General features: G+C 54.8%; 6 protein-coding genes across 6 annotated transcripts; 5 read left to right on the forward strand and 1 right to left on the reverse strand.

Moving 5' to 3' along the window:
• Positions 1–3: 3 nt before the first annotated feature.
• On the forward strand, positions 4–2,233 carry CDEST_00698 (Putative Coiled-coil domain-containing protein). The gene is made up of 3 exons (XM_062916857.1): positions 4–1,405; positions 1,519–1,749; positions 1,904–2,233. The coding sequence occupies exons 1-3, from the start codon at positions 671–673 to the stop codon at positions 2,180–2,182; spliced, it is 1,245 nt and encodes a 414-aa protein (XP_062772908.1). The 5' UTR covers positions 4–670; the 3' UTR covers positions 2,183–2,233.
• A 680-nt stretch (positions 2,234–2,913) lies between these two features.
• On the forward strand, positions 2,914–3,710 carry CDEST_00699 (uncharacterized protein). Its single transcript, XM_062916858.1, has one exon. The coding sequence runs from the start codon at positions 3,299–3,301 to the stop codon at positions 3,650–3,652; it is 354 nt and encodes a 117-aa protein (XP_062772909.1). The 5' UTR covers positions 2,914–3,298; the 3' UTR covers positions 3,653–3,710.
• Positions 3,711–9,280: 5,570 nt separating this feature from the next.
• On the forward strand, positions 9,281–9,724 carry CDEST_00700 (uncharacterized protein; the record flags this gene model as incomplete). Its single annotated transcript, XM_062916859.1, has 1 exon — positions 9,281–9,724. The coding sequence occupies one exon, from the start codon at positions 9,281–9,283 to the stop codon at positions 9,722–9,724; it is 444 nt and encodes a 147-aa protein (XP_062772910.1).
• A 2,383-nt stretch (positions 9,725–12,107) lies between these two features.
• CDEST_00701 (uncharacterized protein) lies at positions 12,108–12,504 on the forward strand (the record flags this gene model as incomplete). The annotated part of the gene is made up of 3 exons (XM_062916860.1): positions 12,108–12,176; positions 12,231–12,392; positions 12,451–12,504. 3 exons carry the CDS (start codon positions 12,108–12,110, stop codon positions 12,502–12,504), a joined length of 285 nt encoding a protein of 94 aa, XP_062772911.1.
• A 293-nt stretch (positions 12,505–12,797) lies between these two features.
• Positions 12,798–14,010, reverse strand: CDEST_00702 (Putative SKP1/BTB/POZ domain superfamily protein). The gene is made up of 2 exons (XM_062916861.1): positions 13,760–14,010; positions 12,798–13,698 (listed from the first exon to the last, which is right to left on the reverse strand). The coding sequence occupies exons 1-2, from the start codon at positions 13,933–13,935 to the stop codon at positions 12,867–12,869; spliced, it is 1,008 nt and encodes a 335-aa protein (XP_062772912.1). The 5' UTR covers positions 13,936–14,010; the 3' UTR covers positions 12,798–12,866.
• A 666-nt stretch (positions 14,011–14,676) lies between these two features.
• Positions 14,677–14,898, forward strand: CDEST_00703 (uncharacterized protein; the record flags this gene model as incomplete). The annotated part of the gene is made up of 1 exon (XM_062916862.1): positions 14,677–14,898. The coding sequence occupies one exon, from the start codon at positions 14,677–14,679 to the stop codon at positions 14,896–14,898; it is 222 nt and encodes a 73-aa protein (XP_062772913.1).
• Positions 14,899–19,494: the final 4,596 nt, after the last annotated feature.

The following is a 19,494-nucleotide window of genomic DNA, read 5'->3' on the forward strand; positions in this document are numbered from 1 at the left end:
GGGAAATGGCTGAAGAAAAACTTGTAGAATGGTGAAAGGGGGGCGGAGGGGAGACATGACATACTCACGGTTTCGCCAGGGGCATTGGGGACAGGGCGCGTCATTGGGGCAAGGTTGTTTTTTTGTCTTCTTGTACTTTATTGGGTTCTTTGTGTGTCTAGCGATACCAGTCTTGGTCTGATGGTAGAAGTCTGTCAATAGACGTCAGCGTATGAAGTTTTTGGTGCTGAATGGGTATGAGTGAGTGAGATGAGAGGGAGCGTGATCATAGACGGAGGACAATTACACACGAAGGCTCCCTTGGACCCCTCAATGAATCAATTAGCCAGGAAGGGAGTTTGGAGTCTTGCATTCATTCCACTGAAGGACCCTCGGCATCTGGTCCGGCTCGGAAGGGCATCCGACATCGCTCTGCTCGGGATCGGGATTATGTAAGGGACAGGGTCCCACTTATGACATCACTCGGTCCGACATTAAGCGGCCGGTGCCTGTGTTTTAGTCTCCGGCTCGGACCAAGGACCCTGTGCCCCACAGCGTCCAGAATCGTGGAAATTAACGGGCAATTCGCTCCTTTCTCATCCCGTCCCTCTCGCTCTCTCCCCTACCCTCAAACATCCCTCTCACACACCACACAACATACACCCAGCGCCCGACGTAGCGCAGCCGAAAGATGCAACCCGCACGACTGACCTTCCTGTACCCACACTTGTTCCGGACGATACGAGTCGCCGACGGCACCGCAGCCGCAAACGCCTCCAGATCATCATCATCGTCACCATGCCGTAGGCGGGCGACCGCCGAGGTGCGGCGACGGGGGTACGCCGCGTTCGCCCCGACGCCGGGGGCGCAACAGTCCGGCTTCGCGCCGCGGCACGGAAAGGGCATCGAGCCCGCGACGACAATGACGAAGGCGACGACGACGACGACGGTGGCAAGTCCCGGGCAGGCGGCGGTGGGTGCGTCCAAGGGGGATACCGACGACGGGCTGGATCCGCAGGGCGGCCAGAGCGCGGCGACGAAGAAGACTATGGCATCTTCCCCGCCGCCGCCATCGCTGTCGCCATCATCAACGCCGTCGCAGACGTCGTCGCAGACGGGGGAAGCGGAAGAGGCGGACGAGGCCAAGGCGGCGAAGCAGGAGGCGCGGGACCAGGCGAAGAAGAGCGGGCCGCTCGAGGCGATCCTGCACATGGGCCCGCCCGAGGAGGTGGCGAAGCAGCACCCGCCCATGTCGCCGACGCCGTACGTGCACCACTTTGACAGCTACTCGCTCGTCAAGGACCTGGAGCGCGGCGGGTACAGCAAGGAGCAGAGCATCACGCTGATGAAGGCGATCCGGGCGATCCTGGCGCAGAACCTGGACGTGGCGCAGGAGAGCCTCGTGAGCAAGAGCGACGTGGAGAACGTACGTGTACACCGATCCGGGCCCTTGGAAGATTGACTCTAGGGAGGGGGGGAGAGGAAGTGACGAACGAAATTTGGCGCTGACGAACGGTGACGATTTGGGGGGGATAACAGGAAACGTACCTCTTCCGTGCGGCGTGCTCTGAGCTGAGCACCGAGGTCAGGAACAACCAGAAGCTGGCGGACGAGGAGATGCGGCAAAAGCGGACGCTGCTGCAGCACGAGGTGGACATCCTGACGCAGAGCCTCAACCAGGAGCTGCTGACGCTCAACGACAACGTCCGTGGCATGTTCAACGACCGCAAGATGGCGGTGCGGGAGGAGCAGAAGGCGGGCGACAGCGTGGTGAGTTTTGGTCTCCCCTCCGGTGTGACGGGCGTGGGGGAGAAGAGCCTGGGGAGAAGAGACTGGGGGTTGGAGGAAGCCCCCTTCCTTCCCCCTTCGCCTTTTCCGAAAAGGGGGAAAGAGGTGACTTTGCTGACCTCCCTACGCACGACAGATCCAGCAGATCAACTACAAGATCAGCCTGCACCTCAGCAGCGACGCCAAGTCGGAGATCGAGGGCCTACGGTGGATCCTGATCCGGCGGTCGGTGATCGGGATCCTGTTCATGGCGGTGCTGACGCTGGGGACGCTGCGGTACGGGACGTACGTGAGCCACGCGAAGCAGGCCGAGGCGGACCGGGTGCAGAAGCAAGCCGAGATGATCAAGATGGCGGACGGGAAGCGCGATCACAGCTCCGCGCCGGACGCGGCGGAGATCTTAGCGGCGAACTAGTCGCTGAGGGTGAGTGTGGGGTGGGGGTTCGACGATGCGTCGGAGACTTTTGAGGGGGTTTTTGGTTGGATGGGTGGGATGATGGCTGATTGGTATGATACCCTTAGACAGGCCATGGATATATACAAAAAAAACTTGTTTTTGTACACCGACAGAGGGAAGAGGTGAGGAAAGATTTACCTGTGAGTGCTCGTCGAGTATCGTGCGCCCGTCGCGAGTTGAGAAATTGTGAGTCAGAGTTGCAGCAACATACACAATCCAGCAACGTACAAGACGCTAGGCATTCCAGCCGGCCGAGAGGTGTGGGGAGCACGCCTGCGCGACTTTGTGCCAATGAAAACTGTTTCCCGCAAGACTACTGAAGCCGCCCGTTCCGTCCTGTCGGACACCAGTGGTATTTCTTCCCTTTTCAGTCATGTGCCTAGATGTAGTGGGCTCCAAGCTAACCAAGAGGTACGTTCTGGAGAAATCTCCGAGAAACGGCACAGGGGTTAGTACTAACTATTGTGATGCCGACGAATGGTTGGAACGCATGTTGGAGCATAATTTTAAGGTGAATGAATGGGCGAAGCTGGCCGAGGTTGTTGAATTGGCAAAAGACTGGGTTGTAGGCCCACAGTGTACTTGTTACCAATTCGCTTGCTAGCGCACCTTATATTCTAACGGAGGTACTTTGCCAAGGCGGTCTCTCTTAAGGTCGCACAGGTACCCAATGAAGTGAAATGGGCGAAGCTGACGCGCCTGTTGGAGCACGCAGCTATCGGATTTCTCAGGAACGCCCAAGTGCTTCTTGCCATAGAAAAAAGACGCTAGGCATGCAGGTTTGCCCGTCGACATTGTGTCCTCCCAATCATACCTCACCACCGCGGCGAGCATCGCATTCATTGGCGTTTGGTTGCGTGTAAAAAAACTGAGGCTCGCGATCCTCAACTCTTTGCAGCGCAGTTGCAGCAGTAATGCGATGGTAAGTAAATAAATATGAAGGGTGTTACTTCCCAATGCCATTGCGCTCACTCGCTCTGTCTCCATTCATCATTTAAGCATCGTTTCCAATAAGACCCTTCCATTCGGCACGTCTGTCAGCCCATCCACGAGTACGATATACCTTGACCAATAATGGCTGCGGATCTTCCGTCGCCGCCGCCTACAACCTTCATGTGCCACGAGCCCGGCTGTGAGTCGAAGCCGTTCGCCAGCCCGTCCAACCTCAAGAGGCACGCCAAGGCGAAACACGGGCCCAAAGCTACGATGCCCTGCGGCAAGAAGCGGAGCGACCACTCCTCCAACAACAAGCGCCACGAGAAATCTTGCAGGCCATGTCAACAAGCTCGGGGAGACGCTGTCTCCGCCGTCAAGCAAGAAGAGCAAACGTCGCCTGCGCATAGCGGTACTGGGTGCCCCTTCGACGCCATCGAGGATGACGGAGTGCCCTTCGACTTTGACCCTTTTTCTTCCTACCACTTCTTCTAGGACTTCCAACAAGTTGAAGTATCGTTTTGATTGTTTGGCCACGATCGCGAGCCTCCACCAAGTAGATGTCGCAGGGACCATGGATAAACTGTGCGTGCAGGTGGATGGTGTGAAGGATTCGCAGGCAGCGATTACGTATTTCTAGGTCGTCGCATGAAGGCTTCCATTATGGGCCAGTTTAAAATTGCCGTTGTTCTGTTCGTTTTCCATACTCGTGGACCCCTCGTGCCTCCCAACGAAGACAGATGAGACTGTCGAAAGGAAAGTTGCCAGCCCATCAGCCAATACACAGGGCATCATAGCAGTCTAGCGATAATGATTACACGAAACTCTCAGGTAAGCCTGGAGTCAATAACAGCTAGGCGTTCGAAAGCTTTTACTTCTAAATGCAGGTGCTGTCTTCCATGCTGGTTGGGGCGTGGGCAGAGGCGCCTGATCTCGACTGACGTACGTGTAAGTGAGGCTTGATGAAGTAGCGCTCACTCGGTGTATCCGAATTGTCAGAGCGTGGCGAGGGACGGCGTGGCGAGGGACGGCGTGGGTAGTGGGCGGGTGTGGCTGAACGGGTTGCCCAGTGTGTAGAAGAGAAGGATGGATGGATGGGGAACCGCTGGGCTGGAAACGTGAGAAACGTGAAATTCGTCGGAACATAGGGTGCGGCCCCACTTTGGCTTTAGACTGCTGCCCACCTCTGTTGTGATGAACGGTGTTTGCTCTAAGAACCTAAAAAGAACACAGACTAGCCCTAAGCTCATGTCTGTCCGTGTTAGAGGCAAGTCTAACTAGGCCCATAAGAGGCTGACTAACGATAAGATGATAACACCGTGGACGGAGGAGTGAGATTTCTTCTTGCTCGAGAGGAAGGGAGGGTAGGGGCATGTGACGAGCAGGAAGATGGGGGGGCGCAGTTTTGATGTGATCTCGGTGCCGAGCCCAGACACGCACTGTGCAGTGAGTGGTCCGGACAAGATCGCAGCACCACATCCATAGACCCCTTTTCCCGCTCTCAACTGGGTGACTTCATTGCGCATTCAATAGATGGTACTCCTTCCAGAGAGGGGGCCAAGAAACTGAGCCAAAGGCGGGGACACGGGCGCGACAGCGACAGTTGGTGGGTATGTAGAGGCTCCCCGACCACGTCGTCGCGCTCTACTACGCGCAGCGGGCTTCACCGGGCGGCCTGCTCATCACAAAAGGCACCCCCCCTTCCCTCGAGGCAAGCGGCATGCCCGGAATGCCTGGCCTGTTCCACCCGTCGCAGGTTCGGGGCTGGCGGGTACCATCTAGCTCACGAGCCGACTTTTTGTCCAGAACATCATGTAGTGCCTAGCTCATGTCCAGTCAGCCTCACACCCCTGGGCCACAACCCAGGGACTAAGGCACTCCCTCTTGAGATGGCATAGGCAAACCATGTGGAGAGAGAAGCAGATCAGAAAACACAGTGACGAGAGCGGCTCTAGACAGGCCGCGTCAGGTGTCTGAAGCTCAAGTTCTGAAGCATGTACGTCACCAAGCAGGACAGTCAGAGAGCCGGGCGGCAGGGCGGCAGAGTGGAGGAATAGGAGGATAAGGAGTATGAGACGACACAACCATCGTCTTCTCAGTAGAAGCTTCTTCGTTTCCCGGAGCGCCCAACAGCGTTCAGGAAGACTGCACTTTGCTGTCCACTGCGGGTAGACCTGCACTTAGGGATTCAGGCAGTCCCCCACTCAACGCTTGCAGCCCGCGGGTAACAGGGAGCTGGTGTGCCAGCGCAGTCAGGCCCCAGGGTAAAGTTCCTCAGCTCAACAACACCTTACATATTTCGCCTTGAGGGGTGAGTGGTCAGCAGCATGTTCCTACTGTTAGCAAAAAAATGGACATAACCAGATATGGAAGCGGAAGTGGGTCAATTTGGCTGTGGAGGAATCGAAAGCAAGAGTCACGAGGGCCACATTCTGGGGGTATACTTGGGCCCTGCAGCGTGCTTGAGGAACAGTGTTTCAAGCGCTCGTGGTCTTCAACAGAGGATGGTGTTATCGCTGGCCATGATGGAGCGCATTTCTACCGGTGAAGGTAGTGGGTTAATTTGCTAATCCAGCAATCTAAGTAGACCCCGCGTCATACAATCTGATTCCCAGTGTTACGCAGTAATGTGAGGTACCTAAGGTACCTAGGAAGGCAGAGGAGATGGCTATGGAACTAAGGTACTTTGCCAAGGCGGTCCCTCTTAAGGTCGCACAGAAACACCAAAAAGACATGCAACGGGAAGGGAAAGTCGAATGCTCTTCGCCAAGAAGTAACAAGCATGGTGTCCGCAATTGTTTGTCGATCTTGTCGACAATCTCTTGGCAAAGTTGTTCAAGAACCTTGATGCAATGAATGACCTCTGTGGTCGACTAAGTCCAGGTTCCCCCCCTCAACCGGACCCGACATCATTTACAGCGCAGTCTTATTAAATTATCCTCTTACAATTCTTCTCTTCTCTTTCGACAAAACCAGCATATCCCCCCCATTGCCTTTCCTTCATCTTCTAATTCAGTTTGTCCTCGTCCTTCTTTCTCAGCAACACTCTCATTGTCCGCTCTATCGTTCAAAGTCAAGCAAAGCCAACCGAAACGAGCCTTGCCCCGACCTGTTTACACTACTCTGGCCGACTTAAACGATGAATCGAAAGTCTCACAACCTACGGAGAGGCTCGTTCCGATGCATAACTCCCAACTGCAGGTCCAAGCCGTTCAAAACAAAGGCCAACCTCACTCGACACATCATATACAAGCACCTCCCACAAACGGTAATGCCCTGTGGCAAGATTCTTGGGAATCATCCAAGCAATCTGAAACGCCATATAGAGATATCATGCCCCGAGTGCCGCGAACGCATTGCAGGTGGAGCGGCTCCTATTGTCCTTCCTCTGATGGGGGCCTATTTTCGAGTCGATGAAGGACCGGTTAACAGCATCTCCCCTGTGTCCAAAGAGCCGTGTGCTAGCCAAGGAGAGGGGACTCCAAATTCATCTGCACCCGGCAGCCAAGTAAGATTCATTTGCACCCGCTACGCACTAGCCAGTGAACTGCCTGTAACCTAACGCGTTTTGCAGGTCTCGCAGGAATATCCCCACTCGCTTACCTAAGTCGCCTCGACTCGCCATCCATCACATTCAGATTATCGACATCTGGCCGTGTACGAATACTCGGGTGTCTATAAAAGAGAGTGGGCGGTCATCTTGTGCGGGAGCCAAAAGGGGGGGGGGCACAGCGTGCTATCCGACGAGATCTTGCAACGACCAAGCTTCGAGCTGCCATGGGGCTTGTGTGTTTCCTGGTAATTTTCAGATTTCTGGTGTTTTTAGACGGTTTCCTACGTTAATGAGGGAGTGGGCGATGGTGACGAAACAAAACCTTCCGAAGCGTCTTTATACTTTCTTCATTTATGTACCCAGCAATACCATCCATCTTTGCGACCTGTGCACTTCTTGTCCGCCAGGAGGTGTGGTGACCTGTACTACAGTAGGCCGGGGCGGGTTTTGCTTGTATGTATCCCCCACCCATCCCCGCCTTTCTCTGTCAAGCTTCTAATTGCCTTCTTGCCTCCCCGCACCCATGCTGACGATCACTGGGTCGATAACAGGGTAGGGATAGATGCACCGGCCGGTGGGGCACACCATTTCCTTGTTCAAACTCTGAACAATGTCGGATTCCCGGCCTCGGGCTCGAAAGCTATCGCATGGCGCTGGGATGACACAAGCAATTGGCATTGGGGGATGGGCAGGCGCAACCAAGCTCAAGCCAATCGCTGCGCTGCCCTTCGAGTGGTAGACTCTGGAACGTCTACCTGTAGTCACCCAACCCAGCAGCAGGCTTTTCGAAAGTCGTTGATTCTAGCTCACGACCGTGATGAGCGCCCTGCTTTCTGTGCACCACTCACCGCAGGCTTGGTTTCACGTGTGAGACGGTGCCAGCCGCTCGTGTCAGGGTCGCGCCAACGGTGATTGAGCTTGTTTGGGACGAACCCGTCGACATGGTTTGACGTGCATCATTTCTAGGCGGGGTATCCGAAAGCGGCGCTTCCTATCGAGTCCCGCCGTTAACCTCGGAACTCGGAAGCAGTGGACCTCGTCCGATGGACCCTGGGAACAAGTGGTAGGCGCGACTTATCAGATCCGGGGAAACGATCGGCTCCACCCCGGGTCCAAACGGTCTTTGGCTTTCCAAAAGTATGTGCACTCAACTGAAAGTCACAAGCAGACCCCCCTCCCCCCTTCCAGTATTATCGACTGATCAATGCCCTACTTCCCGGATCGCCCCTAAATGACGCGCATCTTCAACGACGATGGTTGACGCAGGTCGAGGAAGGTTCTTGGCGGGGGCCAGAACAGAGAGCAGTGGAGACAATGACAGGATGCCAAGCGGTGAGACATGGCCTGTGGAAACTAGCAGCTGAGTCGTCGGCCTGGTTGGGAGCCAATTCGCTTGATGACTTTGGCCACCCGAAGCTGGATAATATCTGTAAACGGGACCCTCAGCAGTGTGTACGTGATGGTGCCAATTGCTGTTTCGGCGAGCTTACAGATATCAGTAGAGAGAGGGGGGGGCTGGGTGAGCTTACCAATTTACCGTCTGGGTATTCAGTGTGCTCGTCTTTCTCTGCTTCAAGGTCGATGCTGCTCGCGAGCCAGTTAGGTCCATCGGCTGCGGATAGTGGACTGAGAGAGGGGACAATATCCCCGAGGAGCGAGCCAGGGGGTCCAACATGAGGGCGGTGTTTCTCCGCTACGACCGATACTTGCCCCGGCAGCACATCCTAACCTCTGACGACAAACGTAGGCCCAGGAGAACCATCCCCTTCCATGCTACTTAGCTGTGTGCCAGTCCGTCGCCGTCATGTTGGGCTTCCTCTCGCCGGTGGTTAACGCTGAGACAATGGAGTGTTCGTTGATTGGCAAAATGCGGGGTGTGGGGGGCCGGCGCTGTCCTGAACAGAACTGTTGGAGACCGAGCGCCAGCGAGGTACCAGAAGACCGGAAGGGAAGGGGGAAGAAGGGAAGGGGAAAAAAGGGAAGGGAAAAAAAGCGAAGGGAAAAAAATGACCCTGGCCAAAGCCTGGGCGTATGACAACCCACACGCCCCACTCTCCGTCTCTTCGTAGGGAGTGGGAGTACGTGAGATGTGAGAGCGAAAAGGGGAGGTGTGGCGGGAGAAAAGGGAGAGATCATGTGCCTTGTTTCAGTAGACACGACCGGGTCCTGGTACTAGACGGAAACTGTTGCTAGAATGACGTTTTCTATCTCATCCCAGCATCCTCATTCATCCTCATCGTCCTCAGTATTCTCAGTATTCTCAGTATCCTCAGTAACCTCATTATTCTCAGTATCCTCATCATCCTCAGCTGCCCCCTCTTCTTCCTCTTTGCTAGCGGCACGATGTATTTGCCAGTATGCTTGATCCGATGCTCGTCATCAGAGGCATCGCAGGCCTTCTCGTCGTCGTCGGCGTCCTCCTCGTTGCCCTCCTCCTCCTCCTCCTCCTCCTCCTCCTCCTCCTCCTCGTCGTCGTCGTCGTCGTCGTCGTCCTCGTCGCCCTCATGCCCATTCAGCAATGGCAAGAGGTGGACCTATAAACAGTCGCACCAGCACCCTCACCAAGCTCAATGAACCTCCTTTGTGTATCGATCATCTTGAAAACTCGCCATTGTTTAATCTTCTCTTGTGTCTCAACAAGAATGTCTTCCAACAACTCGTCGGGCGCCAGGTTTCTCTGCATGGTCCAGGACTGCACGGCAAATCCGTTTTCGACAATGGGCAACCTGTTACGTCACATCAAGAGTCAACACAGTCCTTTAGCCTCCTGGGTGAAGATGCCTTGCGACAAAGTGTTGAAGTCCAACCTATATAACAACCGTCGTCACTCCACAGGATGCAGCAACGCTCTCTGCAGGGGCTACGAAGGACTCGGCGAAACCTTTTTCGCCCCTCACGACTACAAAAAGGACCGAGTTCAGAGCATCATCGATGCGAGAGACTTCATGAGCCCCCAGGATGCGGTGCTGAAATGGTTTTTCGTCAACCTCGACACAGGATTTGTCGACAACTAGTTCTGCTTCCAAGTCCATTCGATGTAAGTTAAGATGCCTCAGACACTGCAAATACAGCTTTCTAACCAAATTGTAACACAGCTATGATGTACATGATCGGAGACGCACACACTTGCTTATTTGCGTTCTCTGCGTTTCCTTCTACTTAGCGAGTAAGGCCAAGCAAAGCAACGGCCAAAAACGAAAAAGAACAAAAAAACATACAACACCAGGTATTCGCTGGTCGTCACCGACCCAACTACTAATCCGGCCCTCATTGGCTTATCTATGGGAGAGCGGACGGGATCCCGAGTTTTCCAATGGGTATGGTCGTATGTGATTGTTGTGGTGGAGAGTGTTGCCTATGTAGGCCTGCAGAGGGATCGTGACGGGTGTGTTTCAAGTCGCAACAGTCATAGGTCTGGATACAGCCTGCGGCTCACTTGTCGCCGAGAGGGTGGACCGTACTTGGATAGAGTAACATCAAATTCGTTGTAAAACGCTATCCGAGCCGTGAGCTGCCCTGAATGTTGATGAAAGGACCCGGGACGATGTTGTCGGCCAAGGTGCTGATCGAGGCACAGTTGTCTGCTGTGGACAGGTTGGAAAGACGATTATGAGGAGCACAAATATCTACTCAGCCGCTGTAAAGTTGGGGGACACTTAGTTTGAGATGTTCATCCCGAATTGAAGAGGAAAGATTGGGAAAATAGCACGAAATCGTCGACCGTGAACGCTGGCCGTCATCCCTTTGCCGCCAGGCTCGCGCTCGGGGTCTTAGTCGGGGTGGATGCCCGCTTGTGGGGCCGTGTTCCGGGCGATGTCCTTCTCCACCTCGCCGGCCGACCTCTTCACAGCGCTTAGCCGAAGAGTGCCAACAGCGGTCGCGTCGATCAAGCTCTTACAAAAGATGGGGGACGGGGAAAGGGCGGAAAGGACGATCAATCAGGAAAGAGGATCGTCCGCAACATCGTATGATACACCTGGGCGGCCGTACATACCCACGAGTCATTGTGCTCCAAGCACGGGACACTGGCCGTTCTGCTCAGTTTCTACCGGACGCTGTACATAGTAGGCGAGGTTTCTGCTGCTAGGATATTCCCAGGTGCTCCCTTCTGTTTCTGCGGAGTTGGACGTAAGCTGATTGACGGTTTTACATTTCTCTCTCTTTACAGCACATTTGCGGGAGTGGCAGCGGGGGCTGGGAACTGTCTAGACTTTCCATGCACTGCGAAGCAACTGGCTTTCGACCCGAACGCCGGCCGAATCACCGAAAGAGTTGTTCGAAAATCCGTTTGATTCAGTGTAATAGCTGATATGCTGTTGAGAAATAGAGTGCTTTGAAGCCGTTAAATCACACAGGCAAGGACTGAGACGTCAGTCAACCACTCGGAGTGCTTTTTCATCTTGGTTCTATTCTAGGCTCCTGCCAACTGAAGATTGGTTTCCAAACCCTATTATTTACTTGCGGATCCTAATATGATTGCTCCGACACTGAGCTCTAGTGCAATACCGATTGCTAATGCTGACCAAGGTTCGCGTAGTCGTGGTCGTGCATCGCAATTCGGGCTCCCCGGTGCCAAGGCCCGATGGGTTTCAAAGCCCTCTTCCAGATTTTCCCCATGGCACTACAGATCTGGTCAAGGCACTCGTAATCTTCCACCAAATATAGACTGGGCCAAAGCCTCACGGAGGTTCTCCTTCTACGACAGGGCTTTACCAGATTGGCGACAACTAGAAGTATGGCCGACTCCTTAGTTGTGGCCTAGGCGAAGTATGGACGTCGTTTTCTCTGAAACCCTTGGCGGGTGAAATCGGCTGACTTAGATACAGGCCGAGATTGGTATGATCTACTATTTCACCAGAGAAGCTCTCAAGACCAATCACCTCCTGGACATCCATCGGTTGATGTGGGCCTCGAACTGTGTTTATTCTGGTCATATTAGGGGACTAGACATGCTGGACTACCAGGCAGAACTATCGAACATGATTCTTGGCTTTCTGGTAGTCTGGTTAGTAGTACACGTTTCCGCTACGAGTCGACTGTTCATGTGCCCTTGTGCAACAACTATCTTTAGACATTGGTTAAGTGTTTGTGCCCTCATAAGTCGTTTACCGAGGGTAATCGATGGCGGTTCCAGGGTCCAGAGTCAATTCAGAAGAACATGGATGAAGGGGCTGGCTAGAGAATCGAGGCCTCGAACCCCCTCGCGGGAACGACCTTTGTGTAGACGGTCTCGAGGCAGCATTACAAAAAGCGGCCGATTCCACATCTTCTCATGGACTTTTCTTCACCCTCACCACCCTCGTTAAAGCAGCCATTCCGAGAAACTCGCTCGCCTCATTCGTTTCGATCCAACTCCTACAGGAATACTCATCGACTTTCTTTCCGCTTGATAACAAGATGCAGTTCTCCATCGCCATCAGCACCATCCTTTCGGCCATGGCCGTCCAAACAGCCCTCGCAGCTAGTGTAGGTGTCACAGCCCATGTCTATGCCATACCTGCGGTGACTCACGTCCAATAGTGCCACGTCGATAGGGAACAGCAGAACTGCTGCTGGGGCAAGGGGAACGATTCCTGCCAGGCCCAGAACCCCAATAACGAGATCTGGTGCCTCAGAGACAAGAAGAACTACTGTAGCAATGTCATGAAGCAAGGAACCAGCACTCCGGTCTCCGCAAGCTGCGTAAGCGCATCCTCGTCGACCTGATGCGGTGGCCCAGTTCACTGACCTCATCTACTAGGATGCCGATTGCTGTGACACCGTCACCGGATGGGGGATCGCCTGTCCCAAGTAAGCATGCATGAAGGGATAAGATCATGGCTTCTATGGTGTCCAGTCGAGAAAAGGACTGGCAGTGTCGTTCACTGCGGTTAAACATTGGTAGTTGCCTTGGTTGGCTGAGATAGCTGTTATGTCGTCTACATCGAACAAACAATGAAGAAACATTGGCCCCCAACTTCCCTCGACATATTTTAGGCACTGGCGCGTTCAAAAGCCGCAACCCGATGACAGCCGTTGCCTCTTGTTGACAAAGACTCACGCAATTTCCCAAGTTCATCAACATCAACAATTCACGTGGCAGGTAGATTCTCATATGCAGACAAGAAATGGTTCAATTGAATTGCTCCGTGGTAATTCATCATAGAAGTTTGAGGATCAATGCCGGCCATTCAGTGTAAGCTCAACGCCCTCCCTCGCCACGAATCCTTCAGGTTCGACAGGGGAATCCTCCATCCGTTTGGCCTTCTTCTTCTTCTTCTTGTCCTTCTTTGAAGACGGCCCCAGGCTGTTGCCCAGGGTCGACTCCAATGCGAGTTCGCCGGTCAGGTCCAGCTCATGCTCGGCAGCCTCCGACCAGGGGGCCGCGGCGGGCTTTGACGTGACCGACGGTCCGATCCGAGGCGAAGGCTGGGACTCGCTCGGGTTGACGGAGACCGAGTAGTCGCAGCAGATGTCGATCATGCTCTTGACGAGCAGCTTCGAGTACGTCGTCGCGCTGTCGAAACACCCCAGCAGGCCCGACTTGTTCAGGGAAGCCGGGTCCTCGAACAACTGCTGGACGCGGCGCTTGACAAAGGCCGAAAACCACGCGTCGTCCTCCCCGAGGGAGGCGCAGGCTTCCGAGGCCAGCAGCAGAACGTCGAGCGGGGGCGATGCCTCTGCGTAGAGCGAAACCTTCTCCCTGGCGAGCTCTGCCAACTGGGGCAGCTTGTAGGCCTGCGCAGCCGCGTAGACGTGCAAGCTGATCCCGAGGTGAGTCGAGTACTTGGCTGTGTCCGGCGAATCTCTGACCCTGAGTGTCTGCCACGAGTTGGTGTGAAGGTAGTGGACGAGCACGTGGCCGGCCTCGTCGGGTATGTGCTTCAGTCGTATCTCGCCCAGGCCGCGGTGGCGGATGTTCTCGAGCTCTCCGCAGAGGAGGTTGCGAGGAACCCTGAACGGCTGTCCGCTCTGGAAGTAGACGTTGCACGCCGGGCTCGCGTACGGCCTTTCGAGTAGTCAGAGTAGGACGGCATAATACCAGATATCCACCAAAAGGATAAACTTACGACACCTCGGGTCCAACATCCTGTAAGTTGTCGACGGAGGCTTCGAGTCCCTGACTCCCAGCGGTCTCCTGGGGCGATGCCGGCGTCCAACCGTTGGTTTCCATGATTGGCAAAAGCCTTGGTGGTCGAGAGAATCCCAGTGTCAACAGCAGGTCCCAGCGCAGGCTTATAAGCATTTGGTCCGTCTGCCATGCCGTCCACCAGTCGCCTCATATTTCCATGCAGCGCGGGGCCAACAGTGGCAACGTTCTCAATGGACTCGGCCTGCTTCATGCGAGGACACAGCGAGAGCAACCACCACTCTATGCATTGCGGGTGCCACGTCGAAGCGCGGCAGGCTGCCTGAGAGTCTGCTCACCGAACTCGATCGCCATTGGCCGCCTTGGGAAAACCATTCGCCCGCTGGCTTCATTGGGCCTCGCAATCTTACGTGAATCTGCATGCAGTGAACTGGATGCTGGTGGCCCATTCTTGAGGCTCGTCGACGAAAGCACATTAGTGGAAATGTACCCCGCGTTGTCGTTGCGGCACACGCGCGTCCTGTTGGCTCGAGAGGTGCGCTCTACACCCTCTCGACGACTACACGCACCTATTGGAGGGCATCTCACCCCGGCAGCCTTCTCCGTTAACGCGTCCTATCATACCATTCATATGCTGTAACACACGAAACTCTTCGGGTGGCCCATCGCCTTTGTTTGCTAAATGAAAGCTACCCAGAGTTGGGCGTGTGCTATTTACCGCCCGTCAGTGTGTACTCGTTTGCTCACTCTTCTTTTACGTAGGAAACCGTCGTTAGAAGACCACTACGAGATGCCTTTCTATTCATGCGATCGGCAGAGGGCGCGAGGGAGCGTTGCTGCCCAGCTCAAGCCGTGGAACAGCAAGGCTGCTCTCCAGCAAGCGGAGGCCAATGGGCCATGCACCCCGCATCAGATCCTCGATCTTTCAAGGGAGGGTTGCGTCGTAAACGAGGCTTACAAGGTGCAGGACAAGAGGCCCAACCTGCCCGCGGCGTTATGAACGATGTTTGCCTGACGCAGACCATCGACCATGACGCGACGATCCAGGTGGCGGTCGAGAGGTTCACGGTTCTGGGGGAGATTCAGAAGGGGCCGTCCGGCCCCGCATGCGTTTCTTAAGGCGTTGTTGCATGCTGGGCAGTATGTCTTCGTGCCGAGTGTATGTTTTCACAACAGGCATTAGCGCGCACTATTCAGTAGTTTCTGTTTATCCACTCTTTGATTGACTTTGGACTTTGGACGAAAGGGATGAGAGAGCACGGAACAGATGTCGACTAAGAGGATAGCAATCAAGTTGGAGTTACACAACAGGGAGTTGTTGCTGGAAAGGAAGCAATATATGTTGGAGTACAGGAGCGCGTGCTCATAAGCGAGTTGCACTGAACAGAAGGGACATGACGGGAAAAGGAGGTAAAGAGGAGATCAAATGGGTCTGCCAAAGCTTTTCATCTACATTCGAAGGGCAGAGAACGACACGGAAACCGTCATCAGCTGGACCAAGGATGTTGGGTAGTCTGCGTGACCACCACGACCAAGTCCAGTGCGGCCGAGGCTAAGGATTGTCTTTAGAGGCATTTCAGACCAAAAGAGACTGTGTTGAGGTACACCCAGGTCGAGACCTGCACCGATTTTTGGCTCTTGGCTCAATTGACCGGCCATGTCCAGTTGATAGTAGACGTCTGTTCACGAATCGTAGTAGACTGGCGGACAAGAGCATGAGGATCGTCAGCGACGCGACGGAAAGCGTGTCTCGGGGCTTCCGGGCACTCGATTTCACCTTACAGACGAGGAGGGTTGGTGGTGGCAAGGGAAGAGGCATGACTTTCTTCATCAGTGATGTGTAGATAAGGGGTGTAGTCTTACTGGCGGCTAAGAATACCACCACATCACTCGAGCGTGGCCTCCCGGATATGAAGCCGAAGAGAGGCACGCCTTGGGCCAGTAGAGTTCGTCAGAGGGGAGGGGGGACGGATGGCCGGTAAGTGGACACACATGCATCCCCATGCTTTACACCATGAGCTGCCATGTGCGCAGGCCATGATAGTAACCAGTGGCAACGGCCAGAACCCGCGGAATCGCAAACGCGATCCCCATAACACGCCTCCCGAAGACACTCGTCCGCCCAATCCGATCCCGGTCCACATGCCCCCCCGCCCCCAGCATTTTCCACGAGAATGCCGGTCGCGAGCCCGCCCAAGAGGAGAGACACGTGGGATGGTCCCAATCTATCCCGATACGCCCTCCTTGGCGGGGCGGTGTGGGCTGTCCAGCAGCGTCCATTCTGTCAGACACTGATTGATATCTTGTCGATGATGAACATTTGAGACCCACAGATGGAGCGAAATTCAATGTGTGAAAACCCTGAACAAGGCCTAGGGGGGAAGGGAGTGCCCTGCGCTGACGAATGTCGGGGGCAGTGTGGGGCACGCCTGAGATGCATACGTCAGGTTGAGAATAAGGAATAAAGCGGCGTTAATCTGTCGAATGGGAAGGCTGGGGGCTCCCGTCCATCATTTCCCTTCCCCGGGGTGATCACGACGAACACGTCTGCGTTGGCAGATGCGGCTGCCTGGACGCGTGCGGGTTCGACTCGACGTGACGACGTTTTCTTCCTCTGGGAGATTACTCTGTGCTCACCGCTCGCTCCATGGCCTGTGGCACCGGACAGTCGGTGGCCCGTACGGACGGCCAGGCCGTTCCTCTCGAGGATATTGAGAGTGGCCACCCCGGCAACCATTGCCTTCCTGCTTCAACACCCGGGCGGACGACCTTGAGCGAGAGGGCTGATAGGACAAGGCAAGTTTTGGGATTATGAGTCACGGAGGGCAGATAATCCTGGTTTCACAAGTTCACCGAGTGCAATACTCTCCACATTGGCGAAGCCACGACCGGGGCCAAGACAGATTGCAAAGCGTGGGATCAAGCCAATCTTCTTCTTTTCCTGCTGGTTTTGGTCCATGTTTGATACGCTTGAGCCACCTGGACAAAGAAATCACGTCTTCATCCATGCACCACCACCACCACCACCCAACGCCAACGTGGTGTCGGCGGAGGCTCCACCAGGTAGTTACATGTATAGTGGTAGGTGTGATGCCTCTACATCGTACGTCCAAGATGTCCAGCACAACATCATGATCCGACCTTGGATCTCTCCTACGCCACCGAGATTGCAAGTAACCTCGCCAGGCCCGTGCTCTCTGTCACGAGATGGGAGCTTGGGCCGGCTACGGCGGGGCGAGTCCGCCGACTATTGTGGACGTAATCGGCCGCGACCGGACAAACTTCGGGGCCGCGAAGTCGTGGCGGCCCCATATACCTCGGAGAATATCGGCCGCCGGGCAGGCAGTTTTTTTGTCCGTGCCAAATAGCAAATGGCCAAGCCCGATTAAAACCGTTTTTTATTTTACTTGGTGCTACATTTTTATTTGAGCTGCGCAAGGTCTTTTCTTCGACAGCCAACGCGGGAACGGCGTGCTTTAGCGTCGCTTGTGGTGGCTAGGGAGGTCTAGTCATTCTTCCGTCGGCCCGAAGCGTATTCCTCTCCCTCGCCACAAGTACCTACTGACTGACCCGGCACTATGGAACCGGGTGACGGCTGCGCTCGGCCCATCCACAGCGGGGGTGGACCAAAAGGTAGGATGTGAGACGTGATATATGGTGCGGGTCAGGTATCCTATCGCGCAAGGTTGGCCCGACTAGCCCTGCTCTCGTCAGCCATCGTAGTGAAAAGCAAACGGAATACGTCCGTAAGCAGCAGCCAGATGTACTAATGCCGAGTTACCTGTGGCTGCTGCACCTTCACACACTCTGCCTGCCCCACGGGGGAAACATCTGCCTGCAACCACAGTATGCATAGTAACAAGAGGATGAGACACATTAAGGGCAAGGATGGCAAAAGACAGGCGAACCGTTGCGGAAACGCCGCCGAAAGCCGAGAGAATCTGCAGCAAAAGTCCAAACTTCGAAAGGCCAGGACAGACCCCAGGTGTGAGGCGCGAGGTGAGGTCTGATTAAACTTTTTGTGTGCACTCACTCGCTGCTTATGGATCGTCGTCCCATCGGGCCTTCTGCCCCAAGTAGGCAGCTTGCCTCGGGCTCGGAAGTCTTCTGTGGAGGTCCAAATCCAAAATGGGCGCAATGAGCCTACTATGCACGCAATCGATACCGTTGCCGCCTCGCTCCTTTTGGTTCTGTTTGTCAAGACGGGACACGGGGGGGTAGGGGAGGGGGTGCGGGGCATAGAAATTCCTGGCCCGATTCACATGACTGTACTCTGTACTGAAGGATTGCAGCCCGGCAGCTACCGTACTACTTACTTGGGCGATAGATGCTCGCTTCTACGTGCAAGCTAATGAGGAACTCGTAGTACTCACGGCCATCACGAGATGGCATGACGGCAAAGCGATAGACGGGGCCGGAAATATGAGACTGGCCCTCACAAAGCGTGCCGCAACGAAGTAATGAAATATGAAACGATAGAACAGTGTGGCTTTAGTCGGTGAGTTTAGCATGGAAGATCCATTCCCAGGGCTGGGCAAAGTAGCTGGGGGGGCCGACCGTGCGATCGTCATATTAGCAGTTCTCGTCGTATCCACATTGACTTAGGAGTGGAGTGTAAGCCAGACCCTTCACGAAAGCACGACGGGGGGGAAGAAGCCAGGGATTCGCTAAAGGACGACCGGGCGAGGAGAGGAGGGATGGGAGAGAAGAGGAGGGATGGGAGAGAAGAGGAGGGAAGGGAGAAAGAGGAGGGAAGGGAGGGGTGGGTTCGAAATCAACCCATTTTTCCAACACTACGATGTATCGAGTGCCGTTGAGACATGAACTCGCCCAGTAAGGAAGAATGTTAGATTGGCCCCCCTCGGATGCTGGAAACCCTGCCAATATTCGTTGCTTTTTCTTCCTCAGTCAGGCCGTGTCATCGTCTGTGCCAGGCCTCTATCCTCACACTACGATGTGCAGCTCAGCTACGGTACTTCCAATCTTCACTCCTCTATCCTCACACTGCACTTCAGTTGCACACGCCTGCAATGACATCTGCTGTCCCGCCTCCCATCTCACATCTCACATCTCACGATGGGCCTGCGATGTACACATGTACTCTGTACGGACGGACCTGTCAGGATGACCCCCCCTGTCCCGACCCATAAAAAAGCCTGCCGGGCTTGGTTCCCCGGGCCCGGCTTGATCAGCCCAGGAGGGGCCAGCCTGTCACGAACACCTGCCGCTTGAGCAAGTACTGTACATAGTAGTTCGAGCCTGTACAGGTAGTCCGTCGGATGCGTCCTGGCAGTGCCTATCCTTATTCTCGAATGCGCCCACTCCTCGACGAGGCCTTGAGCGGTTGACTTAGCGGTCAAGTTCAGGTGAAAGAGAGAAAAAAAGAAGAAAAAAAGGAAACAAACACCAACCTCTAACCAGTTCGAGACTAAAGCGTATCTCTGGCGTTGTAAGGCTGACACGCGACAACAGGGGAATGATTGGCCTCGAGCTGGCGAAGCAGAGACTCGGATACTGCACGCCAAAGAAGCCGTGATGCCCGTGCATCATCTGGCTGCCAGTTGAACTTTCGGTTATGAATCTTCAGAGAAAAGATGGGCAAGAGGGAAAAAAAAGGAAAGAAAGCAAGGAGTCAACAGGAAGAGAGCGGATGCCCCCCCGGCGTGGTCGAGGTGTGTGGATGCTGAGTTGGCTGCTGGGATCACAAAACTGCTA

Source organism: Colletotrichum destructivum, chromosome 1 (genome assembly GCF_034447905.1).
Source record: "Colletotrichum destructivum chromosome 1, complete sequence".
Lineage (NCBI taxonomy): Eukaryota > Fungi > Ascomycota > Sordariomycetes > Glomerellales > Glomerellaceae > Colletotrichum > Colletotrichum destructivum.